Source organism: Furipterus horrens, unplaced genomic scaffold (genome assembly GCF_987537825.1).
Source record: "Furipterus horrens unplaced genomic scaffold, mFurHor1.1.pri manual_scaffold_3, whole genome shotgun sequence".
Taxonomy (NCBI): domain Eukaryota; kingdom Metazoa; phylum Chordata; class Mammalia; order Chiroptera; family Furipteridae; genus Furipterus; species Furipterus horrens.
The window spans coordinates 126534331-126560561 of record NW_028327173.1 but is presented as its reverse complement, the minus strand read 5'-3'; the positions used below and the strand labels follow the sequence as shown (position 1 = coordinate 126560561).

Below are 26231 nucleotides of genomic sequence, written 5' to 3'. Positions count from 1 at the left end.
GTTACCAAATCTATCAGATAAACCTCTGGCCACAGAGGTCATCTGCAGGTACTTTTGGAGTTAGATAATGAGTTCATCTGGCAAAGAGTGTCCGAAGGTGGATGCAGTCTTGGCAAGAAAACACCAAGTACCATTCGCAAGACAGGGATGTGAATGATGCAAACAGTAGGGGGGTTGTTCAGCACCAATTCATTGAAGAGGACTTCTTTGGGACTCAACTCTTAATGAGAATTCAGGAACTGTTGTTAAAATGAATGAGGCCAGTGGGTTTTGGAGCACAATCAGTCTTCAGTGAGGGCAGATTCTGTTTTCCCTGGGTTGGGGACAGAAAAGAAAATGAAGAGGGTAAGGAGTCATATCTGGTGAGTTTAATATCCCATATATCATCCAAAAAGCCTCCAGTAAATACTCCCCCACTTATAGAACAAAACTGAGCAGAGTGGCTCTCGACAGGGCTTATAGCAAAATGTGTTTTCTTAAGTGTTTGATAGATATTTAGTCCAAATGGGTCATGAATTAGACGATGTTACATATGACTTTGCTGCAGGATTTCTTAATTTTTCTTGGGCAATATGCCAATGAGCACTGTAACTTTTCAAGAGAGAGATGCAAGATGTAGCATTTCCCATATCTGGGGGGCCAGAAATTTACCTTCTCATAAATCACCTGGGCAAGACTAGTGGGATCAGTGTTTCATTGCAACATATTTTGGGAAATGCTCCTTTTACAATACTGGTTAGGGGGAATAGGAGTGTTATTAAGTTATATTCGGTTTATATTATATGAGCCCAGTTTTTATATTGGGACTCACAGTCCCACACTGATATAATCAATTAACCATTCTAGCTGGGTTCCATTGTATTTCCTTTGCAATGTGCCAAAATCCTGGGCAACATTTAATATTATGTTGGATGGGTGAACATTAATAATAAAAAGTTAACAATTTCCAATCCATTATAAACTATCATGCAATCAGTGGGCATTCACAAAGGATGTCCTTTGCATTTCTGATTTTCCCAGCAGAGCTGAGGCTAGGGTTTCAGGATTAAGCCCATGAAGATGTCATTATAGAGGAAGCTAAGCCACAGCTGAGGATGAACAGAGTAGATTAGAATACATGTAAAAAAAATCTTGAATACAAGTCAAGGATTGATTTGATCAAAAGTCACAGAAAATTACCAAACACATACTAGTTAAATTCCTGAATTTCTTTTTGGCTTCTGCCCTTTCATCAGCATCAAAGTACCAAACAGTCATAGCATATCTGTGAAAAATAAGCAGATGTTAGAAAAGAGGTTTAAAAGAACTACCAAAAAATTTTTAAATGCATCCTACAAACCTTCCCTCAGAGTCATTTGTAAAGACAACATTTAAAGTATGCCCTATTATTAGAAGTCCATCCCAATTTTAATTTAAAATAAACTTCTTTGGTTTCAATTATATTTAAATGTAATAAAACACATAAGGAATGCCAAGTATGCACCAGGCATCAGGGTGGGCAGTGGGAATTCAAATGATCATGTGAAGATATCTGCCCCTCCTCGAGGAGCTCAGCTGGGGAGACAGGCAATTTAACAATGTTACAGGCTGTGTAATGATCTACACAGAAAGGACTAGAAAGGAATCATTCTGCTGAAGACTGGGAGACCCAGTTTGGTGAGGAGAGCACAGAGAAGAGGAGGTGACCTCTGAGTGAACCTATGAAGAATAACATATTTAAATGACAGGACACCTAAAATTCCTGGCTTTCTGTCTTTCGTTTTGGACACCAAGGCAAGGATGCTATGGAAGAATGATATCCTCAAGCTTTTTGCTGCATTCTCATTAAGCTTTATCCCATCTATGGGTATAGACTGGAATAGGAGTCCTTTCATGCATGAGTTTCAAAAAGTTTCATTTTATAACTATTATTAACTACTCGGATTTCAACAGCACCTGATTTTTTTCAAAGGCTTCCCATCAACATTTGCTAATGTTTCCTGTGACTCCAGCCACGGAGGGACCGTGGGATAAGGAGGGAATTCTGGTACAAACAACAGGGTCTAATTATTGTACCCCATTAAACAAGCCACAAGCAGGCTTTGGTGGTTGAATTAGTTACCTGTTCACCTAGGGCACATTCTAATTTGACACGTAATATGCAAGTCTGTGTGGGGCTCAGATCTGTGATTTCTGGAGGACACATAAATCTTAAGAACTTTACACATGTGAATTTAATTTAGTTAAGCCTGTTAAGGCTTAGTCAATATCCTTCTTCCCATGTTCTCACCCCTTGCCCCAGCTTCTATTTCCAGTTCAAGCTGCACCCCACAGCACTCCAGTACTGCCTGGTTTATAGCTTTGGCCATAAAATAAAGGCAAATGAAAGGCAGAATCAAAAACTAAGATATATTGAGTTTCTAGATTAATACTAAACAACACTAAGTTGTTCAGGGACTCTGAAAATCTTCCTATGCATGCTCTAAGGACAGAATTATTTTCTATCCAATTGTTGCGATATGATCAGTACAGTGAGCCCAAACGAGTTTTATGCTAAGGAAAGGGTTAAAAAGAATAGAACTCAAAACAAATTCCTCTTTCTTTTCTCAAGGTTTTTTCTCTGCTTTCAACTGGCAACTCATAAACTCATCCAGAGTTGACCAAACAGAATTCCTGGCATGTGACAGTCAACATTCTCAAGGAATAGTAGGAGTTCAACATAAGGTTTTTGAAAGGAGGGATGGGAAAGAAAGGAGAGATGAGAAAAACATTCTGGGAAATTTAGAATTCAATATACTAATCAAATGGAAAACAATTTGTCCTAGTACAAACTGATGTTAGGTTTTATATACTAAAGAATGCAAAGTTTCCACTTTACAGACAATTAAAATTGACTACAATCAAGTTTGCCATCAGCATTGAGGTTTGGTTACGCCCTCATATGCATAGGACACAACTTTAGAGAATTCTCTGGGAACTGGGGTTTGTACAAGAAACTTCTCCAGAGGAATGGTGGCCCTGGTTATTACCTGGTTGCATACGAAGGCTGGACTTCATGCGGGTTCCTGCGGTCTGACCAGAAGAACAAGAGTCTGTCAAAAATGGGCTCCACATTTGCTACAAATGATTTCCCTTCTGGAAATATCCGCAGGACGCCACCATGTAGCTGAGGGCCACAAAGAAGGTAGATTATTTCCTGGCTTCACGTGTAGCTAGTTAACAATGACATTTAACACTTGTCTAAAAACAAAGCCATCTTCCAACCTCCACTCTAAGCATATATACTCCCAAGTTTTTACTTCAGCCTCATACTTGGTATTAAACTTTACTTCAGACTTAGCTAGAGCTGTTTCCTCAATCACCTCATGCCAAAGAAAACCTTCACACCCCCACAATCAGGAAACCCATGACACAAAGTGGAGCTCTGTTAGCTTTAATCGTACAGAATCACCAATATTCAACAAATTTGACCTACAAAAAGCCTCAGCAATTTCATATGGTTCAATCTGATATTAACAGCTCCCTAGGATAATAATTCCATATAACCTCCCCTTCGATTAGAATTTACAGCTTCCCTCTGAGCTCCACTAGCTCCTATGTGACCTTGTTAGTTGGACGAGAACTGCTCTTCTTTTCCGAACTCTCAGACCACCTTATCTGTAATTTTATTACACATCTTTCTCTTTTAATTGAATTACTTTTTCATTTCACATGTATACCCAATCTGTCCTACTAGATAACCATAGCAGGGTAGAGTTCAGGCCTCACAGATCAATGTTTCCCCACAGCACAATGCCTGGCACTAGCAGGCACTCAACTATTTGTGGAATGATTTCATATTTTGCAATTTATTATCACTGGCCAAACAACTTTACTCACTTGTTTATAATACCACCTTTCAAGATTTTAAAGGACAACTAAGGGATAGGTTCTAGATTATGCTACCGAATAGGGAGAAGAGACAAGCCTTGCCACTGATTCACTGGATTCCCCCCCACCCCAGGTTTAGCTTTTCTGACCCCAGATAAAATATCTTAGCCCATGACAGCCAGCATCTGCCCTAATAAACAGGAAATGGAGATGCAGAAGGTTCAAAAGCCATATAAGCTTGCAAAGTTCTGACTTTTCAGACTCCTAAATCATCCTTAACTTTCAGAAAGGATACACATTTCAGACAAATGTTTGTAAGTGTGGAACCAGATTTCATATCTCTATCTATCTATATGTTCAGAAATACAAAAATAAACCATAAAGCCTTTGGCATTCACAGACCATAGTAGGCCATGGCAGGCAGCCACCAGGGAGATGTATCAACCCAGAGAGAGGCTATGTGGGCAACCTCATTCGGGGATGGTTTTATATCCTACAGTTCTATTTTTTTGTGAAATTCTCTCAATGTTGCTGCTGGAAGGGAAAAATGTATGTCTTATTCTGCACTGAGAATCTTGTCAGCTCTAGATTACACTAAAAATGTCAACACCTAGAAAACAAATTACCTTCTCTTCATCAACCACTCCTTCCATATTCTAATAATGACCCGACCCACCTCCCACCAAATTCACTTCATATCCATTATTTTCATCTCATCAGCTTTAGTACTAATACCATGGTGGGGAGATATAAAATAGAAAAGATTCATCAGTGGGAATTATGAACTCCAAACTCTCCTCTAAGTCATCTGAATTCTTTTCCTCTAGTTTCTAACCCCACACTCTATTCCCATTAATCCAAAGTACCTTGGAATCCCAATTCTTGTTTAGATAGTAGATGCAGGTGATGCAGCGGCCGTCACCATTGGGGTTGTCCACATGTCGAACATAACCTGTTCCATTTCCTGGGTAGCAAGCCACCATTGCCTATGAAGAAATCCCAAGAAAGATGGTTAACAAAGCTCAGACAATCTTCTCCTATTGGTGAACAGCTGAGTAACACAGTCTACTTGGGTACTAAGTGACATTCATAGGCGATGCTGGCATCTTAATTGGATGTACAGTACATAAGTTTGGACTCCTCAGCATACAAGACTTAACAGCCAAGTCATACCTATGGCTCAGCCCAGTAGAAAGTGATTCAACAATATTCCCACAGTTGTAGAATATTTTAGACAGTAACCCATATATATCTCATTAGGATGCCTGCCCTTCTTCAATCCTCCTTTTTTGAAATAGCAGATTCTGGGTTCCCTCTCTAGACCCACAGAATCAGAATCACTGGGTATGGAATTTAGGGATTATGCCCATTTAACAGGTGCCCCTCAATCACCGAATTACCTGCTGTCTTAGAACTAGGGCTCAAGATATTTGCATTTACAAAGAGATGGAAACCAATCTCCAAAGAGGAAAAGGTAAGGCTACCTCAAATGCTTAGGAAAGAAGGAAGAGGGAAGGGTCAATGGGAAGCTGTGTCCTAACTTGTTAGCATAGAACCAGTCAGGTCTGGCTCATAGAAAAAGCCACAGACACATCTTAGTTTCTCAATGCTTGTCTTCTTCCTACTAATAATTATCAAATCAGATGATAACCTGAAGTTCTCTTCCTTTTCCCAAGTGCTACCAAGTGGAGGAGTAAAGCAGAAAGCCATACTAAATATTCTACTGAAAGTTACTATTAAGTTACTATAAATTCCACCAAGAATTACTATTAAGGGGGTAACAAACCCCTAACATTCAATGGAACAATTATAGCAAGAAACAGAAAAACATAGGTAAAGTGCTAAAGCTAGTTCTTTTCACAGACACTGCTATATTTCTAAAATATTTTTATAGAGATGAGATAGATGCAGAGAAGATATTGGAAGTGGCAACATAAGATGACGAAAGGAATATTTTTCCGGTTTAGGTCACTGATGTATTCTTAGTGCCTAGAACTGTACCTGAGACATAGAAGGTGTCTGTTTAAAATCTGATATAAATAAATGAATGAGTTAGTGAATGACTCTTTCCTCTAACAAGTATGTGTACATTCTACCTAAATCAATATAGATTTCTGTCATTTTAAAAACCTATCTTCTAATATACATGTAGCAATCCAGTTTGTGTTTTCTCTTATAAATAGCTGGATTGTTATATTGATACTGGTAAAGTGAACAGTCAGGTAGAGGCCCAAACTAATGCACTAATGTAACTCAGTGAATCAGCTTCAGTGCCGCGGGTGCCAAGTTACCCCCAGCAGTGGCCTGAAGACATGAATTAGGCAGATAGCTTTAAAGGCTTCACACACATTGCATATTGACTTCATAAAAAAACCATGTCTCTAAAACAACAATAAGGCTGAATGGAACTTGACTTTGCAGTGATCTTAAAGCTTAAATCACCATATCTATCAAACTTTATATTCCTGTGTAGCTAGCAATCCCCATATCCTACCTTTGAACATCTAAAATGTCAATGCAATGTCATCTTAGAGGAAAAGTTAGGCTGTTAGCTTGAACATCTTTCAAAAGGTGGAATTTTGAGGCTACTGCAATCAAGATTTAACAAATGATGGTACCACCAAGCAAATAACAGCCTGGGGAAAGGTGATTGGTAGCAGACAGAAATGATGGGCCCAGCTGCATTAGAAGAGATAAATGAAGTCACCTATAATGACAAGGGAATTACCCATCCCTGGAAGCAGCTATTAGGATTATGAGAGCCACCACTGAGCCAATAATGAAAGTCATTTAAGCCACAAATAATTACCATCTCAGCCTCTCCCCTCTGTGAAACTCTGAAAAGAAAAAGCGCTCCATCAATGCTACATAAACTTATATTCTTAAACAGCGAAATTCTAAAGAAAAGGTCAGTGGTCTGGATGCTTGCTGTTTAGTTCACTCTATGACTAATTGTGTGATCCCAGGCTTGGTTTCTTTCCTATACAGAAGGGCTTGAGTTACATGGCTTCCCACAGTCCAAGGAGATCTAAAACTCAATCTAAGCATCTATCTCAGGAAAAGTAAGAGAGACATCGTTCTTCAGGACATTATGAGTGCCTCAATTGAGGTTCAAATATTGAAAAAATAGGTACAACTCACAAAAGGGCATCCTTTACGAACTGCTATATCTGTGAAACACAGAGAAAGAGCTAGCACATTCCAGGGGACTTAGCAGTTGGACAGAACCTCTAAATGTCAGCAAAGTATCTGATTGCTCAAGGGAGAGGAACAGAGAGAATTTCTCTGGCCAGAGTAAATCTTCACCCTTTCTCCTGGTTCCAGAAGCCACTGCATCAAGTTGGAATAATGGAAAGAAATTGCTGTGGGCCTCAGTGGGCCTGCTGAAACTTCATACAGTCAATTTTATCAGCGTTTTCTGGACAAGAGCCATAGGAGATGGCTCTTGGCTTGGGCACATTCCCGGTTATTTGTTGGTCTTTGGCACAGTCTAAAACCAGGAGGCTTATGACATACTCAGGAGCAAGGATCACGTCAATAACAAGTCACTCATTTATGTGCCAGTTTGTGCACAGGACAGGGACAAACCCCAGAAACTGACTGGGTCAACTGAGCTGCTGTTTAAACCTCATCAAGCTGGGAAGGGATTCAGAGTATATAAAGGAGGCAAATGCTTCAAAACAACAACAGTTCCAAAATACTTTAATTATCATATGACAAACATGCCATGCAATGACACAGACACAGGTCAGGAAGATGTCTCATTTATTATAGACTTTGTATTTGCCAAAACTTCCTGACTGGATTAATATTTGAAATGTCAGTGTGATCTACAGAAGCACAGACAATGTAGTCTTATAGTTCTATTGCAGGATATGCAGATAAATCCACGTATGCCCTTATGCATTTACCATTCTTCCCTCTGACCCCAGCATGGACCCCCTTCCCACCATCCTCAGAGGCCTCTCAACAGCTCTGTAGCCAAAGGAAAATTAGCTGAGGAATGAACCCCTTCCAGGCTCCCAGGCTGGCCCCAGACCAAAGATATGTACTCTAGACACAGAGGCAGCCACGTTCAAGCAGGAAATATGTATGTATTCTTTAAAGATGTACACAGATATATAAACTTTAACAGCCAAATATGAGTAACAAAATGTGCTCCCCAAATGCTACAAGTGGGAAAGAAAACAGTTGTTCTATCAGGGTTATTAGTAAGCTGACTTCATAAAAAAACAGATACCATCAATCACAAAGGTAAAGTTGAAAAATGAAAGTCCAGGATTTCCATTCCAATACCTAAATAGAGTATTCTTGATTGAAACCAACCACAGCTTGATTGCACAGATAAACCATTTCAAAAAACTGTCATCAGTGACCTCCACCATCCATGTAGCAATGACGATCATTTTAGACCTGGGGGTGGCAAGGGGGTATAACTGCCCTATCCCAGCCTCTGGTTAGGCTCGCCACTTCTCTAATAACAATTAAAAACACAGATTTTTACATATAGACAAGTACTTCACATCACTCCATGACTATGGAGACAGGTGTACTAGTATAACTTGATCTTGAACAAGTTATAGTAAAGTGGCATTTTATGTAAATTTTAACTCAGAAAATTGAAATAATAATTGTCTCACTATATTTGCAAAATCTGAATAAATGGGAATACATTTTGTTAAATGTGTCCCAAAATAGCATAACTTTAAAGCTGCTGGCTGAGTGACCCGTAAACTGGTATTTTGGTCCACTGCCAAATGCTAAGACCCATCTAACTGCTATGCAGAAATACCAGCTAATCTTTGTAAAGATTCTTTTGACTATGAATGGTTTTGAGCAGAGCATACTTTGAATAAAATGCAACCTAAGTACAAAATAAACCTGTGCTTAATCTCTTTACAACTCGGTTTTCTCATCTGTAAAATGGGTTTATGAAGATTGAAGGAGACACTCCTTATGCTGCTCAATTTTAGCAATTTTTAAAGCTGATGATATGCACGTTTCTGTTCCCCTCACCTGGGACTTCAGCATGTCTCCCCTACAGGGATCTGATTCTACTTAAATGCTTTGTAGCTTCAAATCTTTTGGCAGTTGTAACATAAATAATTGAAACCAATCACGCATACATGTATGTGTCAGAACTCTGGAGTGCGTGCTATGCTACCTACACCAAGGAATTTACCGTCCTTTGCAATGAGGGACCAGTCTTACAAAATCCTCAGATTTTAGGATAGTATCAGACAACCAAACTGGATTTGTAGCTAAATGCTCCTGAATATTTTTATCCCAATTTTTAAGTTAGGGCCACAAAAACAAACCAAAAAAAAAAAAAAACCCATCAGGCTATATTTTGAGATCACTGTCTGAATCTCCAAAGAAATCAGCTACCCTGCATTAGCTCCTAAGCTGCAAGTGGGCACCTTCCCCAGCTCTCCTCACCAGGTTCAGATGCTTATTATTCAAAGGCACAGCCTCATCCTGCAGTGCAATCCACATTCCAAACACCTGCCTAACCCTAAGCTCCCTCCACTCAAGTCCTTCCCCTGTGTCCACTCTGGACAAAGCAAAGGGGACCCAGGATCCTCCCCTCTCCCCCATAAGACACTAACTACATGCAGAATTAGATGTAGAAAGAGCTGAGAAAAAATACACAAGACTACATACCTTCTTTAGCTTGGAAAACCTACCAAGCAACTCATCATAGTGGAGAATGTAAGAGCTGAAGTTTTCTGGCCAAATATGGGTCTAATTTATATTCGGGTGACAACAGCCTGGGTGACAAACTTGCCAATGTTCTAGTCAGCTATGGGTGGAGGTGCTAAAGACTATACTCATGGGGTCATTTTTCTGGGTGGTTTGTTTTCAGCACATATTGTAACACATACTTTTACTGTGGACGGTGAGTAGGGCTCCCGCAGGGTTGTACACTTTATGTCCTATACTACAAAGGCACTGCTGGGGAATGGGTCCCATGTGGTAATTCATTTGGAGGGGGTGTTAAAAACTGGAACATAAAACAATAAATAAAGCAAAAATTAAAAGTAAAAACAAACAAAAAATGGACCAAAGGCACTACATGTGCTAGCAGCAGCTCTAACATAAAAGTTTTCCTATTTTCAACGAAAACCAAAAATAAAAATATCTGTATGTATTCAAAGTGCTGTATAGAAGCACACCATAGGAAAGCCTGGAGTGAGAAAAAAACTGGAAGAGGCATGGGTTTTGCAAGTTTTGCTCTCTAAAAAAAAGCAAACAAAAAAACTAAACATAAATTAAACCAAAATGTCATTTTCTATTATTTTCCATTTGGCTGTGACAAGGAGTGAGAGAACTCCTCAAATCTTCTGCAAGGGCAAGGAACTTAAATCCAGAGGCCGTGGAAAGCCAGCTGGAATGACTGCCTTAGCCTGTCCTCATCTTCCTGATTCAGGGGTATGTCCTCTTCGAGGACACCTCATGGGACCCATTGCTGTCATGTAAATTAAATTACTACAGCACAATATTCACAAGGCATCTTCATAAGCTGATGACAATTGTGCAAAGCTTTCTCCAACAGTTTCAAGAAAATGTCATCTGATGAAGTTCTCAATGCTGCCAGGCCCCTCCTTTGTATGAAACTGAACAAAAAAGTAAGCTCTCAATGTGATGATGAACAACACATAAGCTTACAAAGTGCTTTAGAATTTTTACATATTCACTCTATAACTTCATCTAGATTGGCATAAAGAAATTAGTTGTAGATAGCATGGGTGTGTGAGAGAAAAAATAGGGAACTTTGTGCAAACTGTCATTAGTTCTCCTGGCATTTTGTTTGTCATCTATCTTGTTGGTGGAGAACAAACCCAGCTGTTTCCTTCCTCCTAGAGCCTCCCCTTCAAGACCAAGGTAAAAAATGAGAAGGAACTAGGAAACAGGCTTTTGGTGACAACAACATGAGCTGTGTCTAGTCACCACACTCCCTTTCCCAATGTTTTAGCATCTGACCTGGCAATTTTGAAGATTCAGGACACCAGTCAAATATGTGTCAGGTAAATACAACAGGTCCTTTACAAAGTCACTTCATTACAACATTGATGAGATGCTGTAGGAACTTAACTCTTGTGTAGATTACATAGCCTATGGTAAAATTGGTTTCGTTATACATAGTTTCATTTTTAAAGTCACAGAACCTATTGACAACATTGAGGACTTACTGTAATCCTTTCAACAACTCCAAGTTACTCATTAAAATATTTTCTACTGTTTTCTATAATACTTTATACTATTGTGTTTCTACCCTGAGAACTACTTCTGTCTTCATTTGCCCTCCATCTACACTAAAAACTCCTCTCTCTGAACCTGCACCACCAAAACATTGCTTGACACACATAAAGCTCACCTCCAATTTAGAACAAAAATCATCACGCCCTCATACCCAAATTTTGTTGTAATGCAGGAACTTCAGTAAGATGTTACAAGCAACTCTCAGTGGCTCTGGTGAAGTGGGTCTGCCCACCCCTCCCGGTCAGGGAGAGCATCCTGAGCAGGGATTGTACCACCTTCACTTGAAAACCTGCCCCCAGGAGACCTTCTCATCACTGCTCTTGTTTTACTGCTTCCTAGATTTAGGATCATCCAAATAACCATCAACAATTACCAAGACTCTGAAACTTTCTATTTAGTTCTCCTAGCTCGGTGAAAATAGTGCGGTGACATTCTTCATTAAAGAGCTGGGCTCCCACCCCCACCCCCCAAAATGTGCGGGCACACACACACACACACAATTATAGAGGAATCAGAGGCCTGTGAAGTCTAACTGTTCTACATCGAGATTCCACTCTAGGGGATCCTGCACTTTGTGCATTAACTTATGTGAATCACCCTTCCCCCAAGAAGCCACCGAAGCTCTGAGAGGCCTGGAATTTAAGTGACTGTTGTCATTCCTCCCAGAATTGTGGTTAATTCCTCCCCTCTGAGAGGATTCAGCCCCAGCTCCACAACTAAGCACAGTAAACAGAACAGGAAACATCGACATATCAATACAGGCTGCTTGGGTATGGGAAGGCGGCCCTTCCCACAGAGGCCTGGCTCGGGGCCAGCTGGGTGACGGCTGAGTGACAGGGCTACGTGCGCTGCGTGAGGGTGGCAGCCAGCCCACACCCCAGCACACAGCCGGGACGCGGAGGGAACATGCACAGGAGAGCACCCCCCGCCCCTGTCACTACCCTAGTCACCAGAGAAATGTTTTGAATAAAGGGCTTCCTTGCAATTATGAACTCGGTAGAAGTTGGCCAGGCTCAGGGTTAAGGACAGTAAGAAAGGCATTTAACCACAACCGTTCTGACACCTTTCTGCAAATCTAATAGCTGCCATTTCCTGAGGACCCGTGTAGCCAGTGGCACTTTAGGGGGCCGCTTCACACATACCATCTCATTTAATCTCCTGGTTGGGGGGAAGGTGAGCAGCAGTCATCCGAATGAGTCACACTACTCACTTCTCAGCAGAAGTCATTAACCCTGGAAGTTATATGGACCTAGAAGTTATCTTGCTTCTATCGAAAAACAAATTCATGAGTAATTCTTAAGGCTACCTGTGGGTAGGGAGTCACGATATTTAACTTTGATGTGAGGAACAACCTCATTTGAAAAATGAAACTTTACCTGCAGCTCTCTAAAGGTTCCAAGTGGAACAGAAAAAAAGAACGTTTTTGACTGTAGGATTATCAGAATATGGTTGTTTTTAAATTCTCATCTGCAACAAATCCCAAAATACTCTAGGGAATCTATGATAACTTAAATACAAATGGCAAGACAAGATTTTATTAATGCGTAAACCACATAAAATATAGTTACCAATCAAAACATCCTGAAAAATGGCTGGAAAGGTTCTTTTTAATAGAAACCAGGAAAACACTTCACCTGCAATTCCCAATGAATTCTAAGAGCATTAACTTGGCACACTGAAACTGTGCTGGAAAAAATAAAGGTAAAGAACTTGCTAAAAAACCAGATCTTATATTTACATTTGCATTTCTGCTCTTGGAAAAATATATCTGCTGAATGAAGGAAATGACACACAGCAAATCAGTTAGAACTGAACAAACATTTGCACTTGCCTACGTGCCTGATACTGGTTTATGTACTTCACAAATATTACTTCATTCAACAGTCATAAAAACCATGAGGCAGGAACCATTACTGCTTCCATATCACAGATGAGGAACTTGAGGCAGAGGAGGTTTGGTAAACCACTCAGTCTGGTTGCAGAGTGGGAGGTCTTAATAACCAAGTCATGCCCGCCAGGACAACTTATCTAATGTCTAACTAACCATTAACCAAGTCACCCCATTTTTTAAGGAACTTCAATTTTACTTGAAGTATTTGAGTCCCTCTCACTTTGGCCTATCATCCTTTCCATAACAATAGAAAATCAGAAAATGCAATATATATATATATATGTATATATATATATATATATATATATATATATATATATATGATTGTGCTTGGAATTGAGTCTGTGAACTAAAAGCTTGGGACGGTGGGGGTTGGAAGGGAACAAAAGCAAGGAGCAAAGGAATTCACTCTGAATCCTGTGGCAAAGCACTAGTTGTCCAAGTTGTCTTTGCTTCAGCTCTCACACTGCAGGACAAGCTCGATCCCACTGTCCACCCTCTGTAGCCCCTGCAGGGCCCATATCTGCTTCAAATGCAATTGGTCAGCTCAAGTCCTATCCCCTGGCTGCTCTACCCCTGCCAGGGTCTGTGCAAGGAAAGCAGCCTCTCCACCAGCCAAGGTTTTCAGACTTGTTTCAAAGCTAGAAGATAAGTGAGCAATCAAGTAAAAATTTCTAAGGAAATACAAAAGTGTATTTCCCTTGGGAAGACAAGATGAGCTAGATTTTCCTCACTCAAGTGCAAAACTTGTTTAGGAGACATCTTAACTCTCTCGTCGTCGTCGTCGGCAGCCGTCCGTCTCGAGAGACGATGGCGTAGCTTCCTGAGAGTCTATCTGCACCGCCGAGAATGGCTGTGCAGTCCGACTCGGGAGTGACAATCCCTGCCGCACTTGTTACAGGTGAAGGCAGATGGCCGTTGTTGCTGCTGCTGACGCTGCTTCCGCCTCGATCTTTTCTGGGCCGCCTCCTCGTGGCGCGCAGCCTCCGCGCGTGACGTACCTTGCCTGACCGCGAGCCTCCAGGCTAGGCGGTCGTCTGCTTGAACTTCCCATGTGTTGAGATTGATGGAGCATTGTGTCATGTCCTTTTTGCAGATGTCTTTGAACCGCAGTTTTGGGCGCCCTGTCATCCTCTTGCCTTCTGCTAGCTCGCCGTAGAGGAGGTCTTTGGGAATACGGCCTGCATCCATTCTTTTGACATGGCCGAGCCACCTGAGGCGTCTCTCACTAAGAACTGCATGCAAACTGCTCATATTGGCTCGCTTCAGCACCTCGGTGTTGGGGACCTTATCCTGCCAGGCGACATGCAGGACGCGTCGCAGGCACCTCATGTGGAAGCTGTTGAGTTTCCTTTCGTGCCTTGCGTAGGTGGTCCACGTCTCGCTGCCATAGAGGAGAGTGCTGAGTACGCAGGCTTGGTAGATGCGCAGTCTGGTTTTCTCAGTGAGGCTGGAATTGTTCCACGCTCGCCGGTTCAGTCTGGCCATAACTGTGGCTGCCCTGGCGATTCTCCGGTTGACCTCCAAGTCGACTGACAGAGAGCTCGAGATGGTGGACCCGAGGTAAGTGAAGTCGTTGACAACCTCCAGGGTGTATCCGTCGATGGTGATGCATGGGGGAGTCCCCGTGCCTTGAGCCATAACATTCGTCTTCGTCAGGCTGATGGCTAGTCCGAACTCCTTGCATGCGTGGGAAAGGCAAGTGACTAGCTGCTGGAGTCCCTCTTCGGAGTGTGATGTCAAGGCTGCGTCGTCGGCGAAGAGCATCTCACGGATGAGCACCTCTTTGACTTTGGTCTTGGCTCGTAGACGGGCCAGGTTGTAGAGCTTGCCATCGGATCTGGTGTGAATGAAGACAACCTCGCTGCAGTCCTTAAAGGCGTATTGGAGGAGCATGGAGAAGAACTTAACTCTCTACTACCACATTAATTAGCAGTCACTGCATACAGAACTTTCTAAAATTACATTAATGAGAATACAATGCATACAGACCCAGGTGGCTTACAGGAGGGGTGAGATCCAGAAGACCTCTTAGAGGGGTAGGAAGCAAAAAGCTCTTCTGAGAGAAATGTATAAAGTATTTTGGGGAGCAATGAAGGGACTAGAAATAAAGGCATGCCTCCCTCTGAGTCGGGGCGGAGGGGGTCGGGACAGGAATGGTTAGTTGCCCCATGTTCCTCCAAGTGAGATACAGGCCCCATTTTACAAACATACGCAAACCGAGAGGCAGACAAAAGTAACTTACAGGACATTACAGACTTAGGCATGGACTCTCCACCACTAAACACTGCTTCTAAAATATCAGGAAAATTTTGTTAACTCAGAATAGGTGTTACTATTTCCAGAGTGACCATGACTGAAATTGTCTGCCTTCAACTCTAGGATAATGCAACAGAGTTCTCAGATGATTCTGTGGCTTTCCAATTACAGGCTGAAATCCTTAACTGAGAAATCAAAGCCCTCCATGCAGAGGTAGGAAAGGTAAGTGACAGATACTTTCCAACCTCTGCCTAGTCATAACTTGAATTCATTTATCAGCTCCCCACCACACACACACACATACACACACACACAACACATACACCAGCTTTCTGGGTTCTCTCTTAGGAGGCCATCTTTCCCAGGAGGGCCACAAATCACCTTAGGCTTCTGTGTGGTGATCACGGTCAGCACATGTTACATGCTCAATGCACAAAGAATTATCTGTTCACAAGACACTACTGTCTAATTTTTGCTCATCCAAAATCACTATGATTCTTTCTCATTCTTCCCGGTGCCTTCAGCTCATGCTCCTTGTAGGACTGTTAGATACACATGGAGGAGCAATACTCTGCAGTCGTTAGCCAAGACTTTTCCCCTTTGTTCACCACAACAGGAATCAGTTCCAAATTTCACTCCAATTCTGGGTCTCGAAAATTAACTTTATCAGTACAAAAATAGAAAAGAAAAAAAAGTAAGTGTGTGTACACTTAACCTGTTAACGTGTGGTGTTTTTTCTCAAAAAATCCAACCTGAACTAAAAATACATGCATTTTTTAGTTTCAGCAATGAATAACCTCAGCTCTGCTCAAATGGCTGAACTCTGATTTTCTTTGTACTGTAATAGAGAAACTGCAGGAAACCAGCACCATCCCCAGTTAGCCTCCTATTCATTTTACTTGGTGCTTCTCAAATATTAGCATGGATGAGAATCACCAGGAGGACTTACAAGTTTCTGTTTCCCTGGATTTGGGGGAAAGCCCAAGAATTCATATTTACAGCAAGTTTCCAGGTAATGCTGAGAACCACACTTTGAGACTCACATCTATTTTGTGGCAAAACCAAGAGTTCTGGGGCAATGTCTTACCCTAGATAAGAAAAGGGAACGGGGAGTGAGTCAGCTGCACTACTAATTTGGGGACCAGGAGGTGATGGGTAGAGCAGGAAGCAAGAGGAAGTCCTGGGGCAGTTTCTGGCACAGGCTCAGTAGTGTGGTTCCTGAAGCTGGCAGGAAACATTCCAGTCGTAACTCTGTAGCATTGCTGAGGATTACTGTCATGTCAGTAGTCTTCACCGGGGGTAACTGTCGGTAGTCAGCTCTCTCCCGGAATCCAGTGAGAGGCACTGAAAGCACCCCTTGGCCCTCTCAGATGAAGATTTATTCTCACTTTTCATTTAATTCCTTATAATCCCGGAGGCAGATATTTATTATTGTATCCACATTATAAAAGTCAGGCTCAGAGAACCAACTTCCCCAAGGTCACAGTGAGATGACTTAAAATGTACAACAGTCATGCTAGGGCATACTAGTAGGTTCTGATTACATTAAGCTCAAATATAAAAATAAAAACCAAACTCGTTCCTAAAGAAGTGGAAATGGAGGTCCTGAGATGCCACTTTCCAGGGGCTGAACTAGTGCATAAGTCAGGACTCAGGCCTCATGGTCCATGGGCTTCTCTTGCTTCTCTGAACCAGACCTGTATGAATGCGCTGTGGGATCCAGGTGTGACTTTCTAGCGACAAGCATAGAATTCCAAAACTGAGCAAAAAACCTTACAAAGCCCAAGTCCCTCCTTTAAGATGGTCCTTTATAACATGTTAATGTAATAAAATATTTGAACACTTTGACATCAAATTAGAGACCATGCCACAAAACTTTTTTTTTTTTTTTTTTTTGACATCCTGACATCCTTTGAAATCAAAGTTCCTTTTGAAGATGAAATTAAGCCAACAAGCACCTATGAACTGCCAAGGACTGTTCAAGGTACTAAAAGCATATATTAAGCTTAATAAGCTCTGACTTAAAGGAACGTTTAAGTAAATGTGGGGTTAGGATTAGCAGTCAGAGAAATAAATGTACCGGAGCAGCCTGGACTGAGCCACCCACAGAGTTCTAGGGAGCAGAGGCAAACTTCATGCAGAAGGCACTAAAATGGATTTTGAAGAGTAGAAGACAATGGGGCAGCTCAGGATGTCTGCAAGTCAATTCCTAGCATTTCAGGGATTGGGAGAGAAGGAAGGCGGTGAGCAGGAGATTAAGTGGAGGAAGGTCAATGGGGTCAGCTGGGGTCAGCTGGGGTCAGATGCAGAGGGCCTGCAATGGCACACTCAGAAGTGCTCAGCATGTATAGTAGACAATGGGGACAGAGCCCAGTTGGGTTTTGTAAAGCATGAAGACCGCATGATTAGAGATGGGCTTTGGACCATTTACACTCTGACAAAAGCACATTAAAATGGATTACAGGGAGAATGAAAACAAAAAGCAGGTGATTTATGGTTAAACTAAGTCTCTTTAAAATACTTTCCTCCTCAAAGAATTCTACTATGAAAGCAAAACAAAATTTAGTAAAAAAAAAAAAAAAAAAAGGAAAACTTAACGTTCCACAGTGGAACTAAGAAACAAGAAAAGCCAAAAGTTTGGTCAATAATATTACATGTTCCTGTCTTCAATACTCCGATCACTCAAATTAACCTACAAAACAATATGAATAGGAAAAGAGCCATCAAAAACAAATGAACAACAAACAAAAGACTCACTGTCAATTCTGTATGGGGTATTGCGATTTCTGAGTAATAATCCCTCAGGCTTGACTAGATAGATGAGTAGAAATGGAGGGGAAATGAAGGGAGGAGCACAAGCAGATTCATGTTCTCTGTGTCTGGAGAACCCAGAGCATGCTCCAAAAGATGTTCAGACTGTTTAAAACTGTATCTTTACTTCTTCCAAGCAATACTCAAATAGAAGACTATAATCCTGAAAAAAAAAGAAGAAGAAGAAGAAGAGGAGTATTATCCTGAATACTTCAAAACATCCTCAAGTTCCCCTTAGGGAACCAAAAATTGATGCCACTGACACCTGAAATTCAGTTTTTCATTTTGGCTTCTTCCCACTGGCAAATAATCAAGACTAATATCATATTATTTGTATTTTGAAATTATTTTATATAATAACACTATTTTGGCGACATTTTGGAAGGAAAACAATATTTCACGTGAGAAAGGTACATTTACTCCAGAAATTGAGAAACGTCGATCATTGTACCTCCTAAAGAATAAAAAATCGGCTTGACTTAATAAGGAGGTATTGACATTGTACTGAACACTGAGTACACTCAGGAGGTACAGAATGAATCCAGCACAATATCTGAAAGCCTGCATTATACAACTGCAAACCCATGTGTCTGCAAGGCTGGGACTGGGTTGGGGCAAGGGGTAGAAAAATAGAACACTCAGTCACTACCAGTTTACCAAAAACAAAAATAGAAACTCATCCACAAATCCCAATATCAAAAGAAGATACAAAATTAAGGTAAGTGCCATACTGGTTTAAGATTGAAATAATCGATGGAAACAAGGTATAAATTCTATGTATAATGAACCAAGCTAAATTATCTCACTTGGCAAATGAACACACAGCTCTGAATCTAAGCCAAGTCAATGGCCCCTGGCAGTCTGCCAAAGCCGAATTCCTTAGTCTGGCACCATAAAATGATTTGTCTGTCACATTTACAATTCCGTTGCCTCTGGATTCAGCTACCGGCTGGGCACCCATGGCAGTTGCCAGCAGAATACATCTGAACTATGGTTATGGTCAGAACATGTGCTTCTGACAAACACTATGGAAAAAATGACACCCATTTCTTGGGGCAATATTAGTTAACAGCTACAAAAGAATTATCAAGTCTAGTCTGTTGCTATATTAATAATTAACAAAGGATTAATAACCTTCTCCACAGTGCAAATCTGCAAGCTGCTCCTGGGTAGTCAATGGGCACGGGTGGAAATGTCATTTAATTTACCTGCGGCTGCAAGGTGAGTCCAAAGCAGAGAAGCCTTGCCAAACTGAGCAAATGCAGCCCACAGGTGAGATGTCCTCTGAGCTTTTTAATGAAATGCACACTGCTGGGGTGCTTAGAAATGCTTCTCAGAGGTGCTCTGCTCACTATGGGATAAACCCCACCCTCACCTGAAGCTTCATCAGAGTAGTCTTCCATACATGGTATGTTTTCAGAATGGAGCTGTAATGTGTAAGGCTGCTTGTTATTTATAAAATCTGAAATTTTTCTAGCCTGAGTCAGGAATCAGGAAAGAATTCACAAATTTCTGAGTGAGGTCAGAAAAGGAAATAGTTCATGACACCCAAAAGTCAAATGCACAGGTAGACTTACATAATTCCATGAAAGGCTGTTTTTCCATTTTAAGTCAGAATTATATTTAAAATTCCCAGATAAAAAGTTGATGCAGCTGAATTAACCTACCTACCCTGTCTCCCAGTCTACCTGACTTATGGAGAGACCTCAGCCAGGCTAGCTTCTCTTCATTTAAGCACCTTGGCTTAGGCCCAAGACCCACCCCAATTCCATCTCAAGAACTTGCACGAGACCTCAGCTCTCCAAATGTAAGAACTGCTGAATGATGGAGGGATTGGATAGATGTGCTTCCTGATACCTCTGTAACTCTAATAATCTGTATTATTAAAATCCTGTATAGTTTTGGTAACTTACTGTGATGGCTTAATTTTAAATAGAGACATTGGAGAAAGCCTGAAGAAGAGAAACAAAAATGACTAATCAGTGTAAAAGTAGACTGTTCAACCAGAAAAACAGAAAGTAAAGTTGGTGTCAATTATTTCACACCACTCAACTTCCAGCTTCCTTGGGCGGTCTTAAAATCACTTTTCACCTCCCTTCCCCCAGCCACTTACAAGTCTACCACAGTACAAGACACTTCATAATTTGTCAGTGAATAAATTAAACTGATACCCCCCTGACTTTCTACTTCACTAAAAGCAGATAAAGTTGTGGTTGTGTGGCCAGTGGCCCAAAATTGGACAGAAGAAATTATAAAGTACACACACACACACACACACACACACACATCATGCCACACCTACCTTCTTTGTTCCCAAGTGTTATTCAACAAGAGACAAAAAACACTATGAAAACCACGCAATGGAGAAACTTGCTTTGCTGTCACCGAGGCTCTATTCTATAAATTATTTCCTTGGATTAATTTCCTTCCTCCAAGAGCTAAGTTATTTTTAAATACAAAAGCTTTTATAGGAATCACTCACATCCTACAGAAAAATGTTTCAGTGTTTAAAATTCACCTACTAAAATACCTCATTCACAGATAGGTTTTTTAAGATTTTAATTTCAGAGACACTATTTATGGTGTCTAGTTCTTAAACCCTGTGCTCTAAGAGCTGCACTTGTCATGGGTCCTTGCAACCGTATCTGTGACATGTGATTCCACGCGCCCCACTACTATCCCCAACCAAGACTGATGGGTCTCCTGAGCCAAGGCAAGACCACCATACTTTCTCCAAGAGAAGAAAAAGCAGAGCCTAGGACGTTGGTCAAGTATCTGTTGATCTCAAACTGAGGCAGAGGACTTTCTGGCTCGTAGGTCATGGCTCCAGTCATGAACCATGACTGCATTTCCTGTACTTGGGTCCTGAGAGATCTTCAAAACACATTATCCCATTTTTGCTTAAAGTACTTTGCAACCCTGAAAAGCGCCACTGAGTAATGGATATTCCTGACATCACGTGAGAAGGGTAAGTCAAAATTGTTATTGCTAAACAGCAAAGGAACAAACCGAGCACTCTGCATTTTCTTTTATTCAGAATTTATTGCTGTTTCATCACTTCCTTGCATTGCTTCCAGAGGGAGGACTGATCCCCACAACCTCATCATCCAAAACTACTCTAGTCAGGGATCCTAACAACCAACCTTATTAACAAATTCTTTCCCTGCCAATAACAATAGGAAAACATTAGCACAGCCCTCCATTTTCTTCCTCAAATGTACTTAGCTGACCCACTTCAATGTTTGCGTTTGTCCTTTTTCTGTTTTAGCCTTGAGAATTAATCAAGTGTGGACTAGAGGACCCTACAATTCAAAAGCATAAGTGAATGTTAAGCCCCATGAGGCAGGGATTATGCCTCTTTACCTCTGTACCCCCAAGTCCTACGCAGTACCCCACGCTGACTGAGCACTTGCTGAATAAATGGAAAGATGAAAAGTAGGAGCATCACAGGCAAGAACACAGACTCTGGAGTCAGACAGTACTTGATTAGAACCCCAAATCTTCCACTTACAGCCTTACAACACTATAAAGGCTCAGAGCTACTAAGAATTTTATGTACCTTATCTTATTTAATGCTCCCTCCCTGAAAAGCTTTAAGGTATTATTATCCCTAATTTTACACTTGGTAAAAATTGAGCACTTACCTAAGGCTACAAGGTCAGTAACCCCCAGCCTAAGCCCAAAACATTTTTAATTGAATTCATTGGGGTGACACTGATTAATAAAATTATATAGGTTTCAGGTGTACAATTCTATAATACATCGTCTGTATACTGTATTGTGTTCACCACGGCAAGTCAAGTCTCCTTCCCTCATCATTTATTCCCCCCTCTGCCCTCTTCTACTTCCCCCACCCCCCTTTTCCCTCTGGGAATCACCATGCTGTTGTCTGTGTCTATGAGTTTTTTGCTAACTTTTATGATACACTACTTCTTACCACTGACTTTGTGACCTTGGGAAAATGCTTTAATCACTCAATTTGCTGAAGATTGTGGTTCTCAAGACTAAGTCAGACAGACAGTGTTTGTAAAGTGCTTATTAGCACAGTGCCAGACAGAGCAAACTGCTCATTAAAAGGTAGTTATTATTATTAGTTACTCACTAGTAAGTCTACAGTGAGATGCTTCAAGCAGAAGGACATTCAGTTCTATAAATTACATGTTCTCTGGAAAGCATCCATTTTCTAGGCAGCCAAAGCAAAAGGAGCAAATTATAACCAATATTTATTTTGGATATGGTCTAAATTCTCCGAAGGAAGTAACAGATAAATCTTCTGATAGCCTGAAAGCAATAATCATGCTTGAAGTTAGGGGGCGCCATATTGCTGTACTACATTATGGAAACCACTTTCCCAGAGAGTATTCAGCTCCCTAGGAGTTTTCTCCAACCAGTGGACCTAGTTTAATTCTGACCAGTAATAACTTTTTTGGCAGGGAGGGGAAACCCTTTAATATTTCCTTCCATATTCTTCCACAATTTCAATTTCAATTCTGGTCTCTATTCCTGTCTTATTCCCAATGCCTTTGCTATTGCTTCATTGAAACAAAGGGCATTATTACATCATTCAAAGACCTTTAAAAATCCAGGATCAATACACTAATAAGCACAACCCCAAGAAATTTAAAGTACATGAAAACCAACTGGTCTAAAATAAATGTATGTATTGGCTAATGTTGAAAATGGGTGATGGGAGCTCATCATACTAGCCTCTCTGAAATAATATATGTTTAAAATTTTTCATAATAAAAACTTACAAATAAATGTTTAAGGTAAATTCACATGTACTGCTTTTAAACATTCAGTTTTTCTGAAAACCCGCCTGAAGGACACAGCAGGAAACTGGGTCTACACCACTACTCTGGAAAGCAGCACAGAGTAAAGTACTCAGTTGAAGGAAGATAAGTAAATAAGGTTAAATTAAGGTGAAACTAATATAAATCATGTAGAAATGGAATGTGTTTCTGCAATGCTTTAACAATGAACTTCAAACAAGGGACCCAAGGTCACAGACTCTACTCTGGAGACGTCTTTATAAAAGCAAATCAGACTTTTAAAAGAATTTTACTACAATTGTTTGCTCAAGCCTGGTTTGCATTTGGTTCTAATTGGTTGGGAATACCCCAATCTAGAGGTGGTTTTTCTAAAGGGAAGGAATGAAGAGCTTTGTGCCAAAACAACCAAAGGAGAGCTGGAAATCTGGGTATGGATAGATAGATGTGTCTTCAGTGGACAAAAGATGAAATTTCTCTTTTCAATTCACAAGTCACGTTTTGTTAAGTGAAGAGTTATCTGCTCTATCCAGAAGATCATCTATAATGGAAACTCATATCTATAGATCTTTTTTTCCACAGCCAGACGCACACAGTGCTTTTCATTCAATTTGTGGAGTTAAATTCTTGCCTAAACCCCTACCAAAGCTAAATAAAAATGTTTAGGTATGGGGATCATTTGGAGGGTTATCAGCTGGGATGGGGAAGGGGGAGAAATGGGGAAGTGGTGCAGGGACTAAGAAGCATAATTGGTAGGAACAAAATAGACAGGGGGATGTTAAGAATAATATAGGAAAGGGTGAAGCCAAAGAACTTACATGCATGACCCATGGACATGAACTAAGGGGTTGGGGGAGTGCTGGAGGGAAGGAGGGTATAGGACAGAGGGGAGCAAAGGGGAAAAAATGGGACAACTGTAATAGCATAATCAACAAAATATACTTTAAAAAAATACTTAACATTCCAATATGTTAGTGACCTCTTTCTACCAATTAATTCTGACCTCCCTCAGAGCAAATTCTGTTCCTAGAATGCTGGGGAAAGAGTGGGGGGATGAGGGGAGATTCCTAATACCTAAGTTTAAAGGAATATTTTAAAAACTGGTAAGAAGTCATCAGCTCTTTCAAGTTGAAGCTACAAGCTCCTTTGTAATACTGAAGCTAGCCATTCCCCTCCTTTCCACCACCCTGCCCCCAGACAGGCAAGGTGCAAAAATAAGACTAATCAAGATAAACAGCTTTCTAATCCACCACCCGAATGACAGAAGAAAAATAAAGGCACACTACCATCAATCATCTACTGAGTCCCGCCAATTCTGAATTTTCCCCCAAGTCAAAGTAGAAGTTAGAAAGCAGCATTTTCTTCTAAGATTTACTTTTTGTGTCAAATTAATAACGATGCTTTCAGATACTCTATCCTTGTCCTCCTACTTGAAAGGTATACAGCAATCTGTCTCTCCTCTGCTCCATTCATCCACTCCAACCCCTTCATTTCTACACATTTCCAGTCTTCACCACTTGCCCTGTATGAAGATTGTTCCTCTCAGCCTAAGGGGCAAACAAGACAACAGTGGTATGTTATCACAGGATCAATCTTAAATTGAGAAATACAACCTATGTGGTTAAAGAATGGTACACAGGGGAATGTTCACCTTCCTTCTCACACTAGCATGTTTTGCTTTGCTGTGTTAAATAAAGTAAAAGTTTTCTACAGTTCTGAGTGCTCCTTGACCAGTCTACAATAAAAGAAATGCAAGTCACTCTCAGAACTGCCACTGGAAAACTGGCTGGCTTATCATTTGTAGAAAAGACTGTGTAGCTAGACTACCCCAAAATAATGTACATGGTTACTACACGTTCCCATATTTCTGCCAATCTACCTGTAAATGTTTCCAAGATAAATTTCCACCCAGGGAGTCACTTCTGGTTGTGAACAAAAACATGATTTCTTTCCAGGGGTATTTGACTATCCTCTCCTGATCACATAACTGGTGGTTTTGAGTCTATTTCCCCAACAACTGATAGTTAGGAAAGGGAAGGTGGTAGTATATGACAGGTGGGAGAATTTTAACAAGTACATGATCTAAGTGTACTGGGTGCAACAAGCCAAGGGCAGCACTCAGAAGTGAAGAGGAGCTTTACTTTTCACAGGGTAAACTCTTACCATACCTGCCAAATTCCACAAACAGAATGCATACTGCAAAATCACAGCTGCTTCCAAAATTCTTTAAGAGTGAGTTCGAGGAATCACCTTTGAAATCAATGAAGGGCAATATTACGTGACTTTAAAGTAGACATTTAAGAGCATGAGCTCACGTGTGTCTCGAATCATACACAATGTTTCTAACAATCTGTCCCTCGTTTGGACCTTTGAAAACCCCCACGTCTTAAAATCAGATCAAAAAGCCAGTTTGTCCGGCTTGTACCACCTACTGGAGTCATTATTTCAAAGTTAGCAGAAGGTCATTATAATTATAAACCTAAGTCTTTTACATGGATTTTCCCGGGGGGCCGGTGGGGTGGGGGGCGGGGGAAGACCAGACTGACATTTCTTCTTCTTGGTTAAAAACTAACGTTCGCTTGTAGCCCTGTGAAGGCGACAGACAACGGACTCCGAATGCCTCTGGTCCCTGAGGGCTGCAGCAGTGGCGGGCGCCCGCGCGTCCTACCTTGGACCTCTCCTTGACGTAGTATTTGCCCAGCCGGCTCCCGCAGCACAGGACCAGCCTGTCGATGAGGGACAAGAGAAAGCTGATGGCCTCACAGCCCTCCTCGTTGCCCCCGATCCACGTGATCTGGTCGCCCCGCAGGTGCCGCTTGGAGACGCCCGCACGCGGCCCGGCCAGCTGGCCGTCCCGCAGGACGCCGTCGCTGTGCAGCTGCTTGACGCGCTCCAGGACGCAGTCGCCCACCACCTCGCCCAGGAAGTTGTCCAGGTAACAGAAGCCGACTTCGTGCAGACAAGGCACTATGTACTCCAAGGCGATTTTCTCCAGATCCAGCCTCATGATGTGTCCCAGGGGCATCTCGCCCGCACAGCCGAGCTCGGGGACCCCCAGCGTGCACCTAGGAGTGAGAGACCTATGGGCGCGCGCAGCTGAGGCGCGGGTAGCGCGGCCCGGGGTTCAGCTACCTGCGGCTGACCGCGTCCCCGAACCAACGCAGCGCCACGGAGAGGGGAAAGTTGCTCGCAACTCTGGGAAAGAGGGATCCAGTTCAGGGACCAACGAGAGTTGTGGGGAGCTCCACGACCGGGTGACCCAGTGAGAAGTCAGAGGGCCCCTTTCGGAGACGCAGAGCGACCAATGGTGCAGCGGCGGCCCCAGGCGGGGAGAGGCTGAGGTCCAGCTAGGCAGCCGGCCCCCTGGGCGCGTCACTGACCCCGCCCGG

The 26231-nt window shown here is 41.7% G+C and overlaps 1 protein-coding gene across 1 annotated transcript; it reads right to left on the bottom strand.

The window, feature by feature from the left end:
• EGLN3 (egl-9 family hypoxia inducible factor 3) lies at window positions 1–26091 on the bottom strand. Its single transcript, XM_090271855.1, has 5 exons — window positions 25511–26091; window positions 4716–4835; window positions 3009–3145; window positions 1191–1264; window positions 1–313 (listed from the first exon to the last, which is right to left on the bottom strand). The coding sequence occupies exons 1-5, from the start codon at window positions 25865–25867 to the stop codon at window positions 282–284; spliced, it is 720 nt and encodes a 239-aa protein (XP_090127981.1). The 5' UTR covers window positions 25868–26091; the 3' UTR covers window positions 1–281.
• Between the last annotated feature and the right edge of the window lie 140 nt (window positions 26092–26231).